At 38.6% G+C, this 17,697-nt stretch overlaps 1 protein-coding gene across 1 annotated transcript in view; it reads right to left on the minus strand.

The window, feature by feature from the left end:
• Positions 1-17,697, minus strand: part of LOC143041764 (pescadillo homolog) — an 83,026-nt gene that overhangs the window by 46,846 nt on the left and 18,483 nt on the right. The window contains exons 2-4 of the mRNA XM_076213790.1: positions 5,631-5,864; positions 1,997-2,204; positions 5-168 (exon numbers count right to left, since the gene is read on the minus strand). Coding sequence (XP_076069905.1) covers positions 5-168; positions 1,997-2,204; positions 5,631-5,864 — 606 coding nt within the window. The remainder of the gene's footprint in view (positions 1-4; positions 169-1,996; positions 2,205-5,630; positions 5,865-17,697) is intronic.

The following is a 17,697-nucleotide window of genomic DNA, read 5'->3' on the forward strand; positions in this document are numbered from 1 at the left end:
TTACATCATGCCCCAATGGATGAGGAACCACCCAGGTGATGGTCTGTCCCTGTATCTCCACTTGGTAGTAGTACCCCTTAATTGAGATGAACACCTTCCGTAAGGCCCGAGCTTCAATAACATAGTGCATGAATTCTATGGTCAGCCTCTTACACATCTGAATCATGTCTGGAGAGCAAGGAGAAAGCACATTAAGCTACATTGTATATAAAAGATCTATCTATATATAAATGGCAAGGTAGCAACCCAAGGCATGCACCCATACCATTCCTATCCATCATCCATTTCTTTCCCTTCTATCTTAGCTCCCTGTGGATGAAGGGTCATCCCTGTGTCTTACCCACTGCCCAGGTCAGAAGTAATGCAGCAAGACACAGCACATCCACAGGTGAGGTGGTTTGCAATTTTACATCCTGATGATAAGATCAACAAAACAAACATGGCATATATTTCATATGAAAACCCCCACTGTACACCTCAAGCATAAAACAGGACTTTTTTTCCGTTCTGGCCAATTATATGCTATTCTATACATCTACAAGGTTCATTTAGTAACCAAGGGGTGAAAATTATCTCCATTACCCTCTTATATGCTAGGGGCATCTACTATTTTATTTTAGTAACTAATAGATTGTTTTAATCTTTGAAGTACATCTTTTGTACATATAAGGTTGATCCAAGTCATCTACAGTGCTCGTCACGGCATTATGCCAGGCGAGCACCCTGGCATAATGCTGTGAAGAAAAACAATGGCCTACCATATAGGGGGGTCTTTTCTATCATGGCATTATGCCAGGTACCAGCTGTTAGCATGATGTCATTGCCTCCCAACAAATACCACCTACCAACTCAGTGCCTACATAGCTGCCGTGGTGAGAGGAAGTATTGCACCTTTGTTTTCTCATTCGCCCCATTTTTGTCTGGGTTTCCCTTGGTTTCTGGGCTATAGCTAGGTGACTATGTGTAAAAAGAAGTTGTTAATGCCCATAACTATAGCTCAGATTATAGGGATTCACAAAGCTGGGCTGCAGACAAGAGAAATAGTGGCAAATATTGGTGAGTTACCATCTGCTAAACCATGACCTGGCCCCTTGAAAAAGACATCTATATGTACTTTGTGCTCAAAAAGCATCTAGAGAGTACACCTACCGTAATTGCTAGAAAATTGAAAGAAAAATCCCACATCTGCTTTCTGAGGTGTCCATAAGCCCAGTCAACAGGTGGGTGGCTGAGCTGGGCTACAGTAGCCACCAGCAGGTTAAGAAACCCATCCTTACCAAGCATTTAAATATCATAATTGGACTTCTCAACAGTGGTCTGAGGTACTTTGTTGTGACAAAGCCACCTTCACCTTTGCCTGTAACTGCGGTGGCCTTGTGTACCAGGCCAAAGGTAATGACTCACTAGACCCACAGTACACCTGTGGGACCACCAAACACCCAGACTCACTCATGGTTTGGGGATGTTTCACAGCTCAGTATTGGTGAACTCATAGTGCTCCCCAAAAAACAAGTATGTGAACCAATATAATTATCTGGAGGTGTTGTGTGACCATTTACCTGATGTGTTTGACAAGTGTGGGACTACAGTATTTCTGCAAGATGGTGCACTGTGTCACACTGCCATATCTGTAGTTGGGTGGCTTAAGGACTGTGATGTGAGCTTCTTTCATGACTGGCCAGGCAATTCCCCTGACCTGAACCCCATTGAAATCCTGTGGTCAATAGTGAAGCAAAGTTTGATGGGCAAGGATACTAGTTCTATTTCACAGCTTGAGTCTGCTGTAAGTGAGGCATGGAATTTGTGTGGGAGTCTTCCTAAATGGCTTAGGGATGTGGTGAAGTGTATGGGAGGCAGCACCAAGTATTAGAATCTCGGTGTGCAAATATATTTTTATGGTATGTGTTTGTGTTTTGGCAAGTGTGTGTGTGGGGCAGCTGGCATAATGCCACAATGAGGACCGTACACCTCAACATAACCAGATGGACAAACTTACCCATAGGTAATTTGGTACTCTTGGGCAACGTTGCATAAAGGAAGGCCATCGAGAGTGGGTCATCCAGGTCATGCAGTGCATCGATGAAGGTTGGGTAGCGCTCCTGAATGATGTGGTCCAACTTGTAAATGGGTTTGTTCATCCTCACCCTCTCGGCTTTCTCAGAATCCTTCTTCCCAACTGCCCTTGTCAATCTTCGCATGAAAATCTACAAAGATATAGAACTTAGAAATGTATCTGACAAAAATCATGCTTGCAGTCTTAAACACAATTTCCTTGAAAGGATTCTAGGGTAATCTTCAAATTAATGGAGAGAGAGAGAGAGAAAAAAAAAAAAAAAAAAAAACTTCCACTTCAAAGAACTTGAAGATGTTGATAAACAACAATATATGGGTGAAACAATGAGATTCCTCAACCTGTTTGAAATTTAGAGTAGCCAAATATGATGTATCTTGGCTACTGTTGTGGAACTAAGATTATATCTCTAAGCAATATTCCTATTTAACAATCCCAGTCTCAGTTTCATGAAGACAATCAGTACAGGGACGACCTTTACAAGGACTTTTTGTTTCCTTCATACATCCTACCACCCAAAGAAATACTGACAGATTGGCCAAACCAGTGAGAAATTTAACTGCTTTGACCTTTTTAATATGTGCCTTAAGCATCGAGTTCTATTCTCGTAGCTCATAAATTTCTTGATTTCTTTCCCTTAATTCTACATCAAGTTGGGAAATAGTAAATTTCAATTCCCCGATCACTTCCAGCTCATCAATACTGAATTGTACACTAAAGTTGTTCTGTTCATCTTGGGTTTCTTCATTACCACTTATCTCTGACTAGTCTATTGCCTGGTCAGTCCTCGATTGATCATAGGATTTTTCCTTTCTCTCTAATGGCTTGATATATTGCTTTTCTTTTCTGTTTGCCAGCAATTTTTATCATCGTTCTTATTGTCATGTATTTAAAGACTGTAGGTACCCAGTGTAAGTTTTCAGGGTCATCTGATCTCTTGCCTGTAAAAACAGTAAAGCATAACTTACATTTTTTTTGTCACTAAATATCAATTATATACAAATGGACCACATTTATTGAGTCAGAGAGATATGAATGATTTTGTGTGGGATTTAAACTTGTCAAAAAATAAATCTGAACTTCTTGCTTCCAGGTTAACCTCTTCACTCCGGTTCAAAATCTCGCGGGCAGCATTAGCTGCCAGACGTACGATGTGTCGTAATAATACTCGCATCATAAAATACAGTCACCACTTATATCGATCGTTCTCTCTTTCACGCGTGAATTTTGATAACCATAGAAAATGTGATGAAGACAGTTTAGAGAGTATGTCATTACGCAGGGGCAACTACAATAAATATAATCAAGACGCCGATATGGCAGCCTCGCGTATCCACTTGCTCCTCATGCCGCCTACATATGCGGCACCATATGGAAGGGGTTAAAGGGCTGGAATCTTATCCAGAAAGAATCCAAAATTAGTTTTTATCATGAGTGACATTGTGATTTTGAACAGTTTTTCTCACTTGAGGATGGTGTAGTTTTGCAATGATGTATATTCTGTTCAGGACTGACTTAACCATAAATATGACAGGAACGAGTGGCACTTGTTTATTGACTCTTCAAAAGTGACCCTGAAAGTTTTTCTGATCCACAATGAAAATAAATTTCCTTCTGTTCCTCTGGCCCATGCAGCTAACATGAGAATATGAAGCTTCTATTGCCAAAAGTATGAAGAACATAAATGGAATATGTGGTGACCTAAAGGTTGTGGAACTTCTACTTGGAATGCAGCTGGGTTACACAAAGTTTTGTTGCTTTCTTTGTGAGTGGGACAGTTGGGATAAGAAAAAATAATTATGAAAAGAATGTGTGACCGAAACAATCTCTGACCCCAGGAGAAAAGAATGTTGTCAATCCTCCTCTTGTTGATTCAGAGAGAATTTATCTGCCTCCTCTGCACATTAAACTAAGGTTGATGAAATTTTTTGTTACAGATATGGATAGAACTGGCAAGGGATTCACATATTTGAAAAATAAGTTTCCTAGAGTAAGTGACGCAAAAATCAAAGAAGGTATTTTTGTTGGACCACAAATTTGGGGGGACGGAGAGGGGGGGGGGTCGCCGATTTAATGAAACGGCCTTGCTGTGGATGTGCTGTGTCTTGCGACACTGCTTCTGACCCAGGGCAGTGGACAAGGTGCAGGGATGACCCGTCATCCGGGAGGTGCTAAGATGAGAGGGAGGGTGGAGGGGTGTGGAGTGTATTCAGGGATGGAATGGGTGGGAATGATTTTATGCCTTTTCCTTTTTGGCTACCTCCCTTGTAAGGGGGAAAAAGCCTTGGTATATGTATGTACAAATTTGGGGGCTGATTAGAGACCAGAATTTTGATGAAGAGCTAAATGATCTTGAAAAAAGCTACATGGCTGTCATTCAAGAAAATTTGGGGAACCACAAAGCAAATAACTATTCTGAAATAGTAAAAGAGCTACTGACATCCTACAATGCCTTGGGATGCAATATGAGCATAAAAATCCACTTCCTAGACTCTCACTTGGACTTTTTTTCCTGCAAATCTTGGTGCCATTCTGAACGTGGAAACCCGGTATCAAGGGAAGTGGAGCTCTTCAATGTTGGCAGATTGCCATTGGACACTACAAAAGGGGATCTCCCAAAAGCAAAATACACAAAAAAATCATACATTTCTTCATTTTAAAGGCAAGTTTCATTGAAATACCAGCCTCATTTATTAGTTACAATTGTTTAGAATATAATATGCTATCACAGAAAAACTATGCCTGATAGAAAAATTCTAAAAACATTTGAAATCAGCAGAAAAAATACCATCAAGTTCACCTCCTTTTGTTTGTGGGGCGGGTATTTTAATCAATTTTATTGACCAGTGTTATTGATAAATTTACATTACATAGTCTGTAAGAATGATGGAAAATGAATGTTTTCTCATAAATTAAACAATGAATAAGTTGGAGGGAGGAGGAGAGAAGTCAGCAACTACTGTCCATCTCTCCCTCCATTCTTTACACCACGAGTGTTATGACAAAATATTTACAAAAATTATTTATTTTTATTTTTATGGTTTTCTATGTGAATTCTGAATGCAATATCATGTTCAGAAATCGTTTATGTAGGAGAAACACATTTCATTCTCCACTTATCATAATTACTGTAAACATTGATATAAGTAAAGATATGTATTAACTGATAATTTCTTTTCCTTGATTTTAACTCCACATACTTAGTTTCTTATCCTATCGAGTTTTTGAAAATTTTGTTACCGCTGTAGAATGACTCCTCTTTCAAATGATTGAAACCAAAATTTCCTATCTTTTGAACACAGTGGAGAAATATAATATTTTCTGAAGGATGTGAGGAATTTTTGTCACTCATGCCTGTGTGGTGCAGGATTCTGCAGGACTACAAATTGTACTGAGCTGCACAACAGCAACTGAGTGTAATTTCTTATTGGAATGGAGTATATAATTTCAATCTATCTGCTGACAGGTTCTTATTAATCTTTATGAAACTAATGTTAAGGAAGGTAGATGCGACCAACAAAAGAGGATGAGGAAGAAAAGGACAATGTAAAGAACATACCTTCATTTCTCTGAATTTCCAAATAATGGGCTCATGCATAAGAAATCTAATGTCTTTCTTGTAATAAAGAGTCTTCAGCTCTGTGCTGCCCCGCTGAGCTTTTCTTCGGTTCCTGGGTTCTCGAGGGTAAATACCTTTCAGGATGCATAGTCTTCGGAAGTCCTTCAGGGAAATCTGTAATTTCCTTACTGCCCTGTTCCTGGTTATGTACTGGGCTGCTAAGCCCCGTTCTCCCTTTAAAGAAAAATAAATTATATACACTAATCATACATATATACATAAAGTGAGAAAGGAAAACTGAGAGGAAAAACATATTAATAAACTAAATCATACTCCCAGGTAAAAGATAACTAAGTCTGGCTCTATAATTATTTCTTAAATTGGACCATTAAGTATGGGGTTATCACTCCCAAATACAAAAGCAGTAGCATGGGTTGAAACTACCAACCTGGTTAGTCATTACATGTGTAGGTCAAAACCCCCCTAGGACAAAACTCCCCCAGACAAAACCCCTCAGGATCTTTTGGAACACATCCCTTCTGCAGACGTCTGACACAACGCTTGACAGATGCAATACGCCCTATGTGCTCACACCTCTACAGGTTGATGGACAAGCGCATCTGCTACAATCTGTCCTGGCCTGCAGCAGTTTGTAGTAGCAGTCTCCTTTATGGCTGCTTTCACCTTTGTTGATTGATTGATTTATGAGTTTTTGGTCGACGGCCAGGCACTGGGACCAAAATGATCATTCAGCGCCACAATGAATTGATGAAAATTGAAATTAATGAGATGTTAATGGAATGAATTTAAAATAAAGATAAGTTGCATAGTAAGACTATGCATATGAATAAAAATCAAAATGAATTTAAAAATTTGAATGAATAAAATCAAAATGAATTTAAAAATTTGAATGAGTAAAAACCAAAATGAATTTAAAAATTTGAATGGATAAAAACCAAAATGAATTTACAAATTTGAAAAAATTAAATTCATATATATGATGATAATGAATTAACGAATACATAAAATAAAGTAAGATCTAGATAATATTTACATAAAAGTTAGAGCTTATAAAACAAATTAATTTCTTTTAAAAATTTAACTAATCCAGCTACATCTGCGTCATCCCCTACAAGATTTGGCATGGGCTTGCCAGCAAGCCCATATTTACGTCGAGCTCTAGCATACAGCTGACAGTGCATCAGAATGTGACCAATTGTCAGAGGACTGCCACAATCACACTCGGGTGCATCTGATCCTTCTAACAGAAACTTATGTGTCAGATGGGTATGACCCATTCTCAACCTACTTAGGACTATTTCAGTTCTCCTATCAGCATGGAACACAGAAGGCCAGTATGATGTGTTAGGCCTAATGCTTTTATATTTCCTGTTAGTGGCAAGAAGAGGATCAGACCAACGATCCTGCCACTTCTGTCTGATGTAAGACTTGATAGGTTTATACAGATCAGAATGGGGCAATTTTCGCACATCAATTCTGCTTTTCTTACTAGCTTCCTTAGCTTCTTCATCAGCCACTTCATTCCCTCTTATTCCCACATGGGTAGGGATCCAGCAAAAAAACACAGATTTATGACAGGAGTGAATGAATTGTAGCCACTCTTGTGCTTTTTGTCCTAGCGGGTGGGAAGTATTGAGCTGGCATACAACATCTATGGCACTTTTTGAATCTGTATATATAACAAATTTCTTAGCTTTAGTTAATGAAGCTTCTTTTAAGGTATGGACAATTCCTGTTAGTTCAGCTGTGAATGACGACGCTGCATTGGACAGCCGTCCCAATCTCGAGTGGTCTCCGGTGACAACTGCACAACCAACACCTTCATTCGATTTAGAGCCATCGGTAAAAATTTTAAAATCTTTGACATGCTGTCGGTCATGTTCTAAGAACTTTGCTCGAACCACTTCTGGAGGAGAGTTCTTTTTGACAATATTAACTGAGCAACGCTCAACTTGTGGTACCAGCCATGGAGGGTTGTCTGGATATTTAACAGGTAAAATATGTTCATCAAGCAAACTGCCATTTCCCAGTTGATCTTTAGAACGAACATGGAGAGGCTTTGTATTAGCTCTATAGTTTACTGACAGGTTCTGATTTATCAGTTTGAAGGTTGGATTCTCTGGAGTACTTTTAATTCTTGCTAGATATCGTAGACCTAGCTCCTCCCGACGAAGGTCTAAAGGAAGCTGATGACAATCTACATAAATACTCTCCACAGGAGATGTTCTGAATGCTCCAGAGCAGATCCTTAAACCCATATTGTGAATAACATCCAGTTCCTTCAGTCTTGTTTTACATGCTGAAGAATATATTTGGCAACCATAATCCAACTTAGAGCGACATAAAGACGCAGTAATGATTTTTTATCTGCCCCCCAATCAAAACTGGACACGACTTTCAAAATATCCAAAGATTTTCTTACTTTTCGCTTCAAGTTATCTATGTGACTTTCCCAAGTTAGTTTTTTATCAAATGTTAACCCTAAAAATTTAACTTCATCCTCATAAGGTAAAATTTCCCCATTTAAAATCAGATTTGGAACTTCCTCCTGACGTCTACCTCTGGTAAAACGTACTGCCACAGTCTTGGTGGTAGAAAATTTAAGACCATTATTCAAAACCTATTTTGATGTATTATTTATAGATCTTTGTAGGTCATGACATGCAGAAAGGGCATCATATGATGAAACATATATGACAAGGTCATCAACAAATAATGACCCTTTAACTCGGGGGCCAAGTGTGTTCATTATCCCATTAATAGCAACAGCAAAACAAGTAACGCTTAAAACGCTACCTTGTGGGACCCCTTCCTCTTGACAAAAGGAAGATGATAAAGTGTTTCCCACCCGTACTTTGAGATACCGATTAGATAAAAAGGAACTTAAAAATCTCAACATATTTCCCCTTACACCCATTTTATAAAACTTTTTAAGTATACCATGTCGCCAAGTGGTGTCATAAGCCTTCTCCATATCAAAAAACACTCCAATAGTTTGTTTGCTTGTAGCAAAACCTTGTTGGATCTCATTAGAGAGTTTTAAAAGAGGATCCAGGGTACTTCGGTTTTTTCGGAATCCGTATTGATGGGGAGAAAGTAAATTCTTAGATTCCAAGTACCATACCAGACGAGTTTTTATCATTTTTTCCATTAATTTACATACGCAGCTAGTCAGTGCTATAGGTCGATAGCTGGTTGGTTGAAAGGGGTCTTTGAAAGGTTTTTGAACTAGAATGACGATGGAAATTTTCCAGCTCCTAGGTAAAGCCCCCGTTTTCCATATTTTATTGATGATTTTCAAGAGAAAGAGCTTAGCTTCAGCAGGGAGTTGGCGTATCATCGAGTACAAAATTCTATCCTCTCCAGGAGACGTGTCTTCAGTTGAAGACAACGCACTATACAGTTCTTCTAGAGAGAACTCTGTATTATACTCTTCAGAAGAGTTGGATGTGAAATTTATGGTAACTTGAGAATTTCTTATTTGTTGGAATTCTTCTGAATAATTGTTTGGACTCAAGACATCTGAGAAATGTTTCCCTAGAGTGTTCGCTACCTCACCAGGGTCAGTGATTAGATTGTTGTTTATTTTCAAAGTTGGAAGAGGTGAAGGTATAAATTTTCCACTAAGTTTGCGAATCTTCCTCCAAACAAATCGAGATGGTGTTTTTGAAGATATTCCATTGATATAATATAACCAGGATTCTCTTTTAGCTTTTCTATAATATCGGCGTTTCTTAGCCAATGCACGCTGATAAATTATCTTGGATGTTTGAGATCCAGTGGTTTTATACCTCCTATAACATTTTCTTGTTATCTTACGAAAAACATTACATTTCTTGTCCCACCAAGGAACTGCAGGCCTTCGGGGTTGGTTTCCTGTTTGAGGTATTGATTCTTCAGCACTATTTATGATTTTCTCTGATAGGTATGAATAAGCCTCCAAATGAGAGTCAAAAGAATCAAATTCCCTATCTATTTGTAAAACCTGCCTATACTTATTCCAGTCTGCCTCCTCTTTCCACTTGGGTGGAGAGCAAGTAGGGATATTTTCTGTATATTTCAAATGTATAGGGTAATGATCGCTGCCATGCAAATAATTGTCAACTGACCAATTAAAATCCATAGCAATATTCGATGAGCTTATGCTTAGATCAATGGCTGAATATGTATTAGTATGGATATTATGATAGGTCATTGATCCATCATTATAAAGGATAATGTCATTTGCATTCAAAATGTTTTCAACAATGTTGCCATACATATCTCGATCATTTCCACCCCATAGTGGATTGTGTGCATTAAAATCTCCTAATATTAAGAATGGAGGAGGAAGCTGATTAATAAGGTTCTGTAGATCTACATTAGTGAAACCAGCTGCACCAGGCAGATAGATGGAACAAACAGTAATTGATTTTCCCAATATAGCTTTAATTGCTACAGCCTGAAGAGGTGAATTTAATCTCACAATTGCATGCTGAATACCTTTATTTATTATAATTGCAGCTCCTCCATGTGCCCTGTCTCCAGGAGGAGGAGTGGAGGTGTAAATATTGTAATTCAACCCAGGATTAATAGATGTATTTCCAAGTTTTGTTTCCTGGAGGCAAATGATACCTGGATTACTATCCTTCATCAGCACTTTCAATTCCTCTGCTCGAGTACGAAGACCCAGGCAGTTCCATTGGAGGATGTTGAACGTGAAAATAATTTATTTTTTCTTGGATCCAGCCAAATTATCTTTGGACTGGAATTCTGGGGTATTTTTATTAAAGGACTTGAAGTTGTAATTTAGTCTCTTTACCTTGGAGCCCTGATCTTTACTTTTAGAATCAGGCGATAATGTCTTTCTCTTTATGTCTTGTTTATTCTTTTGAGTTAGATTTTTCAAAAAATTTTCCCTTCAATTCAGAGGCACTTACCCGTCTAACCCCGGAATTACTGTCAGTAGAAATCTCCATTTCAGAAGAGCCCAAAGGTTTAATACTGCTTTTGAAATGTGATGTTCCACTCTGCATCTGATTAGAGTTGCCTGCACCTACCAAATTCAATTCACAGCACGAGCTGGATGATGCCATATCTTTAAAAGGTGTAATAGAATGTGATGGTCCAAAAGGATCATGGGCAGTAAACTTATTAGATGTTTCTAATACAAAATTTTGAGGAGAAGCTGGTCTACCGTTCTTTGGTCTAGAAGGGGTCCAGAATCCATCTTTGGATTTCGAGATGTTGGTTTTTTGCTTGACTGAAGGTGAGGAGGTTGTTGGAAGGACACTAGGCTTGGAAGAGGTGGTGGGTAGAACTACTATTGTGTTCTCGCTATGAACTGTAGAGGTGTTGTCTAATGAAACAGGGGCATCCCTTTTATTCATTCCAGATTGAACGTTAGGATCATTGTTAGAATTCTTGGCAGCATCTGCATAGGTAAATAGTGGGTTTTTGTTTCTTTTAAGCTTATATTTAGCAGCTGCAAAACTGATGTGCTCATTGGCTGCTGTTTCTAGCACTTCACCTTCAAATTTGTAGATTGGGCAGTGACGCCAATTTGGTGAATGGCCACCTCTACAATGAAAACAGAACCTTTCTTTTTCACAAGTTTCACCTAGTGCATGCATACCTGAACATATATAACATCGTGCATTGTTAGGACATTTTTCCTTAATGTGACCAAAGTCAAAGCAATGATGACATTGCATAGGTCGTGCTTTAAATTTCTTAACTTGTAAATTTAAACGACTAATCTTTACATAGTCTGGAAGGTAAGGTGAATGAAAAGTGAGCTGTATGGCACCATTAATTCCTTTAAGTTTTTTTTACAGCTAATATATTATCAGGACATCGTCTAAGGATCTCTTCTTCATTAAAGTCACACAAATCTTTGCAGTATACAACCCCTCTAGCGGTGTTAAATGATCTATGAGGGGTTATGGCCTCTACAACATTGCTAGGTTGATCTTTAAAAGATGTTAATAAAATAGCCTGACTTTTGCTGACTGCCTTAATTAATATTTTCTTTCCATACTTTTTCACATTTCCATCTGGAATGGATCCTACAAATTCCTCCAGATTCTCCCAGGCCTTTATTAGATTACTTTGTCCCTCTTTATATGTAGCGATATGCCAAATGGGAATTTGCATTTTCCTGTTCTTTGGATCTTTGCCATTTGGTTCAGAAATTTTAGGAATAAAATCACCATCTTCATCATCAATATTTCTAACATCCAGTAATTTAGATTGTCTTGAGAATATAAGGTCTTCATCTTCCTTTTTCTTTATATATTCAATTACTTCTCGGGCTGAAAAAGCCTTTTCATATGTAATATAGAGATTAAAAAACTGCTCATTACAAGAAACCTTTAACTTCATTCGTTCTACAGGTCCAAAATTCTTTGCTGTCTCATAACGAACTTTATAATTTAAGTCTAAACCAACATTAGGGCTGAATATAACTCTTAAATTTTCATTTACATTTTTGACACCAGTTTTGTCACCCTGGTGTCCCAGTGGAGAAGGAGGGGAAGAAGGGGGTACACTTGCCATTTGTACGAGTGTATATTACTTCGACCTGGCAGTCCTCCGCCCACCAAAATTCCCAAGAATATCGGAGCCCAACAAGGGAGGGATGTGATGGCCACATAAGGTGGCCTCCCTAGAGACTACTGCCTGGTTATACACATGACTCCCAGAGCTTAAGGCGCCATCCGTCCGTCGAGTTCTGGCCCAGCTCTGGGAGCCATGTTTGACATTTAGACTTTCCCCTCGCTCGTGCATGTCAGGTACTCGAATTTTACGGGTGGAGCGGCATGTCATGCCACTCCACCCTCCATCAGATCAAAAGAGCAGTCAAAAGAATGTTCCAAGAGAGAACCAAGGTTGTCAACTTTAGATCAATCCTGATAAGAGAAGGAAAAATTGAAAATAGTGATAGATCAAAAACCTCATCCTAAAACAACTGTCACAGGATGAGGGCGACAAATCCCAAGAGCACCCCAGTCCATAATCAAAGCCAGGCTAGGGTTGTCAACATAAAGACTTTTGGCTCAGTTTTCGTCTGGTAGCTCGGGGCTGACCTCTCCAGTATGGTTGCACCTGGCTGGCACAGCTCAGCCCGTCTTTACTACACGGAAGCCCCCCCACTACGTCAAAGTACTGGGCCTCGGGGGGGGGGGGCTTTCACCTTTGTAGTTGCAACATGAGCAGGATAAGGATCATGGCTGTGGGGTGTTGTCGCAACTATCTCCTTCATCTGTATATGTGTGAGCACTCCCCTTACACGAAAGGGCACTTCTCTGGGAACATTCTCATTGTATCCTTGTCTTGTTGGCACTCTTCTTGGTAAACATACAACCTCCTGCACTTAGCTTGGGCCCTCCCTTATTAATTATTATTATTATTATTATCATTATTATTATTATTATTATTATTATTATTATTTTTTTTATTTTTTTTTTTTAAGTTTTAACCATGGGTGCAATACAGCAATAGAAAATTAATTATTAATTTTGTAGATTAAAATGTATCAACGTAATATGGAATTTTGTGGGCGGAAATGAAAAAAAAAAAAAATACCTTGCTACAAGCAAATATGCTAATGAACAAAGTCAGTAGCATAGGTTCGGGACGCCATCTTGTCGTCTGTCAATTGACAGCCTCGGTACTTCTGACAGTACCTCGCCAGGTACATTTTCTTGAAGGAATGTTATGGAGCGGAGATACATGCATTCCTTCAAGCTGCAAGAACTTTGTATACCCCGCAAGCTGAGAGAGTGGTTGAAAAGCCCACCAACGTCTCTCATGACGACGACAACGAGGATGAGCCGGATGACATTTAATTTGCAGGTAATGATTAATTAAACACAGGTTAGGTTAGTTTAGTTTAGATGAATTTATCATCCTTTCATTTATTCGACGTCGGCATCTATCATAACAAACATGGCGTACCATTTGTCTGACACGACTTTGTTACTTACAAAATCTGTTTTAGCACCTTTTTTGTCTTTTATTTCTGCTCACAAAATTGCGTATTACGTTGATACATTATAATTTACAAAATTAATAATTAATTTTCTATTGCTATATTGCGCCCATGGTCGAAACTAAAAATTTACCATTATTTTTGATGATCTCCATGGTGCTACAGATTTGACTGTAACTTCTGGTGAAGGTCATGCTCCTTATAGGGAATGTTTATACTGATACTAGGAAAGGTGAGAACACACATGACAAAACTCTGCTTAGTTTCACACCTATTCCATGAAATTGTTATTTCACGCCTATTCCAATGAACTGTTTATCTTTAGCCTGTATTTTTCCCTATATTACATTTTTAAGGGGGGGGGGGGAGTTGTCCATTTTTTTTTCTCCTGGGGGTTTTTGTCTGTGCCCGAGTCATTACACCTAAAACACTGGTGTTTTGTGTGATATTGCCCAAAACGTCAAGAAAACATTACAGAACTGTAAATCATAACATTTAGAGGTATTCTATCATTAACCTCTTCACTACATACACACCGGTGCCTGGTCACTAGTTTTGCCTGTATGATATAATGATCACATTGCATTACGGTCATTTCGCCCACATACGAGTCAATTCCCCCACATATAATTAAAAAAGAAATAATTATTAAAAAACAGCTATATACATGTAAGATTCAGATACTGAAAAGTAATAAAAAAAGCTCAATTTGCCCACATAAAAAGAGCTACATATATGCAAGATTAAAAAAAGTAGTGACAGATTTAGAAAAAAGAAACTTTGATTTAAAAAACAGCTACGTACATGCAAGATTCAGCTGCGGACTGGGCCAATGAGATGAGCACATGCTTTCAGCAACTGATATGCAGATCTCTCACCCCTCACGTGTTCAGCCCAAAGAGTGAATCTTTTACCCTGTAAGTCTCTATATTTTTTCCGTTGGATCCTTCGTAGCTTTTTTTCGGATACCAGCCTTATGTAGACAGATGTCAATTTTGCCTTTGTGGAGAAGGCTTACAAGGAGGTAATACTGGAGGTTACATCTACCTGTAGCACATTTGTTGAGAAGTTTGTGCCAGCCTTTAATGTCATTATTGGTATGGACAGACTGATTGAAAACACTCCAGCTAGAAGTTGGCCATAAGGAGTTGTGGATCCATGTTCTTGAAATATACTGTATTATCGTTTGTAACTGGGCTGTGGTAGCTTGGCGAGAGAGACGTTCAAACATGGGATCTATATCTGCCTCAGGCAAAAATGGAAGGGCCATCACTTTCCGCAAGTATTTGTACGTCCCGTCATCATGTGTCCAAAAATAGAATCAATTTGGAAGTAGGTAGAAACAACTTTGCCAACCGTGTAGTTAATGAATGGAATAAACTTCCTGCACAGGTAGTGCAATGTAGTTCAGTTCGAAGCTTTAAGAATTATTTAGATAAACACCTAAGCAAGATGCTGTAATGATTATAATTTATTTCATATTATTTGTTTTTGTTTTGTCATCATTTGTCTGTTTTGATTTTCATTTATTATTAGTTATATGTCAATTCATTATTATTTACTATTTACCTGTTTGTTTATTATCTAACTATACCTATGCATTTATTTATGTATTTTATTTGTTATTTACATTATTATAGTTTTTATTTATTAATTTATTATTGATTTTTTTTGCATCCGACCTAGATATGGACCAAAAGGTCTCCTGTCGGCATGCTCCGCCTTTGTAATCCTTTGTAATGCTGGAGACCAACCTCTTAAACCTACATATGTATTTCAAAACAAAGAAATTAGACATTGTAGTGTACAAAAGAAAAAAATCTGGTCACATTATGGTGATACAATTTGTTTAAAAACTACTATTCAACAGAAATATAAAAAAAAAAAATCTGTAGGCAATTAGCTAAATTGACTAACTTTTCTCCATATAGCTTGCGTCCAATGGTATATGCATCCCTTGACCTTAGCATTAGGCAAAACCTCAGGCAAGAGTTTCCACATTGCTTTCTCAGTCGATTGTTATGTGTTGAACAGAAGGCTCATTTGGCAGTCTAGTTAAAACTTCGTGGAAAACTTTTTGGTAAACACTCTTTTCTCCCAGACATAATGACAAATAGTAAGGGGACTTGTTTTGCATGGTCCTCTGTCCTCACAAAAGCGTTGACTGTCATCAACTGTGTAATAGGTTGCCTGCATAATTTAAACGTGCCATCAATATACCATGACTTTGCCTTCATTAGATGTTCTATTTGTTTTGTTGTTGCAACTATCAAATGGTGGTGTTCACGAAGTGATACGTCACCTATATGAAAGTTGTCAGGAATGTGATTTACATCTAGTTCAAATTGCAGGTTTTTCGGCTCTGTCGGTCTTAAGATTTGTCTTTGTTTGCTGTTGTTGCCAAGTGCTCTGGCTTAGGCAAACTAGGGCATGGTGCATTTCCCATCACTTTTAGCAGAACATCATCCACTATAGCAGATGCTGGCTTAAATAGATCTTGTGCTGCCAGTTTCTTTACCTGTAATGTTACTTTAGTGGCAATATCAGAGCCAGTTGATGGTGAATGGTTGTGCAACATATTGTTCTTTACAAATTTTCCATTTCTCTGTGTTACCAGTGCCTTGCATGGGTTTCTTTTCGGACGAACAGTACACTGCCAGTAAGTTACATTCGATTGCTGCATTTTTTTGTTGTAAGTGTACCCATGACTGTCAACAAGCTTGTCTCTACCATGCTGTGTGCCCTTCTCAAAGAGCTGGAATGTAATTTCACTTTCTGGCTGCAGTTCATTATTTTGTATGGCTGGGTCGTCAAGTGATTCCTCTATTTCCATTGGCAAGTCAGGTGGGTCATCAATTGAAGACTCTAGTTCAACGTCAGGGATGTATGGTTCGTGTTCCATTGCAGGGGTGGCTGGGTCGTCCACTGGATGGGACGTTGGTTCGTCAGTGTAGGTGCAAGTATTACAATTCCAATCAATGGAATTGCCGGATTTCACAGCTGTCCAGTAATCAGCACGAGATATGCCAGTACTACATTTCCTGTGTTGCCACTTCACACACGTCGCACTGTAGACCTTCTTGCCTTGCCCTTACAGGTATGAGGCACTGAATACACTCGTCTGTGCAGTCTACCATCTTGCCAGGAACTGTTTTAATTCTATGATCATGGCCAATTACAAAACATAGGTAATGAACCAATGAACCATGAACACACACACACCGAACCACCAATGAATCAATGAACCATGAACACACATACCGAAACCAATGAATCAATGAACCATGAACACACACACACACACACACACTTTCAACGAACGGACGGCTTGAAGAACGCTCTGAAGAAAAGTGCAGATTGTGGATACCAACGCAAAGAGAAGTGCCTTTTTGTATTTGCAGGGGGGGGGGGGGGAAATTGCTCGTGAGGTAGTGGGAAAGTAAGGAAAGAGGAGAGGGGGAGGGATTGCTGGGGAAATGGAAGGTAATGAGGAGGTGGAGGAAATGGCCCTGACGGGCCGCCGTAAGGTAGACAAACGACCCCAAGACGAGTTGGATGATAACATGTCTAATAGGAATGTGAAGATTAGAGGTATAGATAGGAGCAATATAGCAGAAAGTGATGAGAATATTTTCAAGGGATTTAAAGAGAGTGGGGGGGACACAAACCCCCCCCGACTGACAAGACTAGAGAAGAAGGTTGATAAGGTGATCGAGGACTTGGAGAGTAGGTTAGGTCATATGAACACCATTTTAAAAAGGGTTGAAAGATTGGAAGAACTGGAAAAGGCGAATAAAAACTTAACTGATGAAATAGAAGAACTAAAAAGACAGTTAAGAGAGGTAAAGGGGGAGAATGAGGAATTGAAGAAGAATAGTAAAGAAAACAGAGAAACAATAGCTAAAGAAAGTAAAAATTGGAAGCAAACCCAAGAAGGAAATAAGATTTCATTCACTGACATAGTCAAACAGCAATTGAAAGAACATACTGAAGACTCAGTTATTAAAGTGATGAGACAAAAGGAGAATATAGTAAGGGATTTAGCAGACAAGAAGAAATGTATAATTATATTAG

The sequence above is a fragment of the Oratosquilla oratoria genome, chromosome 32 (assembly GCF_046742065.1).
Source record: "Oratosquilla oratoria isolate Oo_2021 chromosome 32, ASM4674206v1, whole genome shotgun sequence".
NCBI lineage: Eukaryota > Metazoa > Arthropoda > Malacostraca > Stomatopoda > Squillidae > Oratosquilla > Oratosquilla oratoria.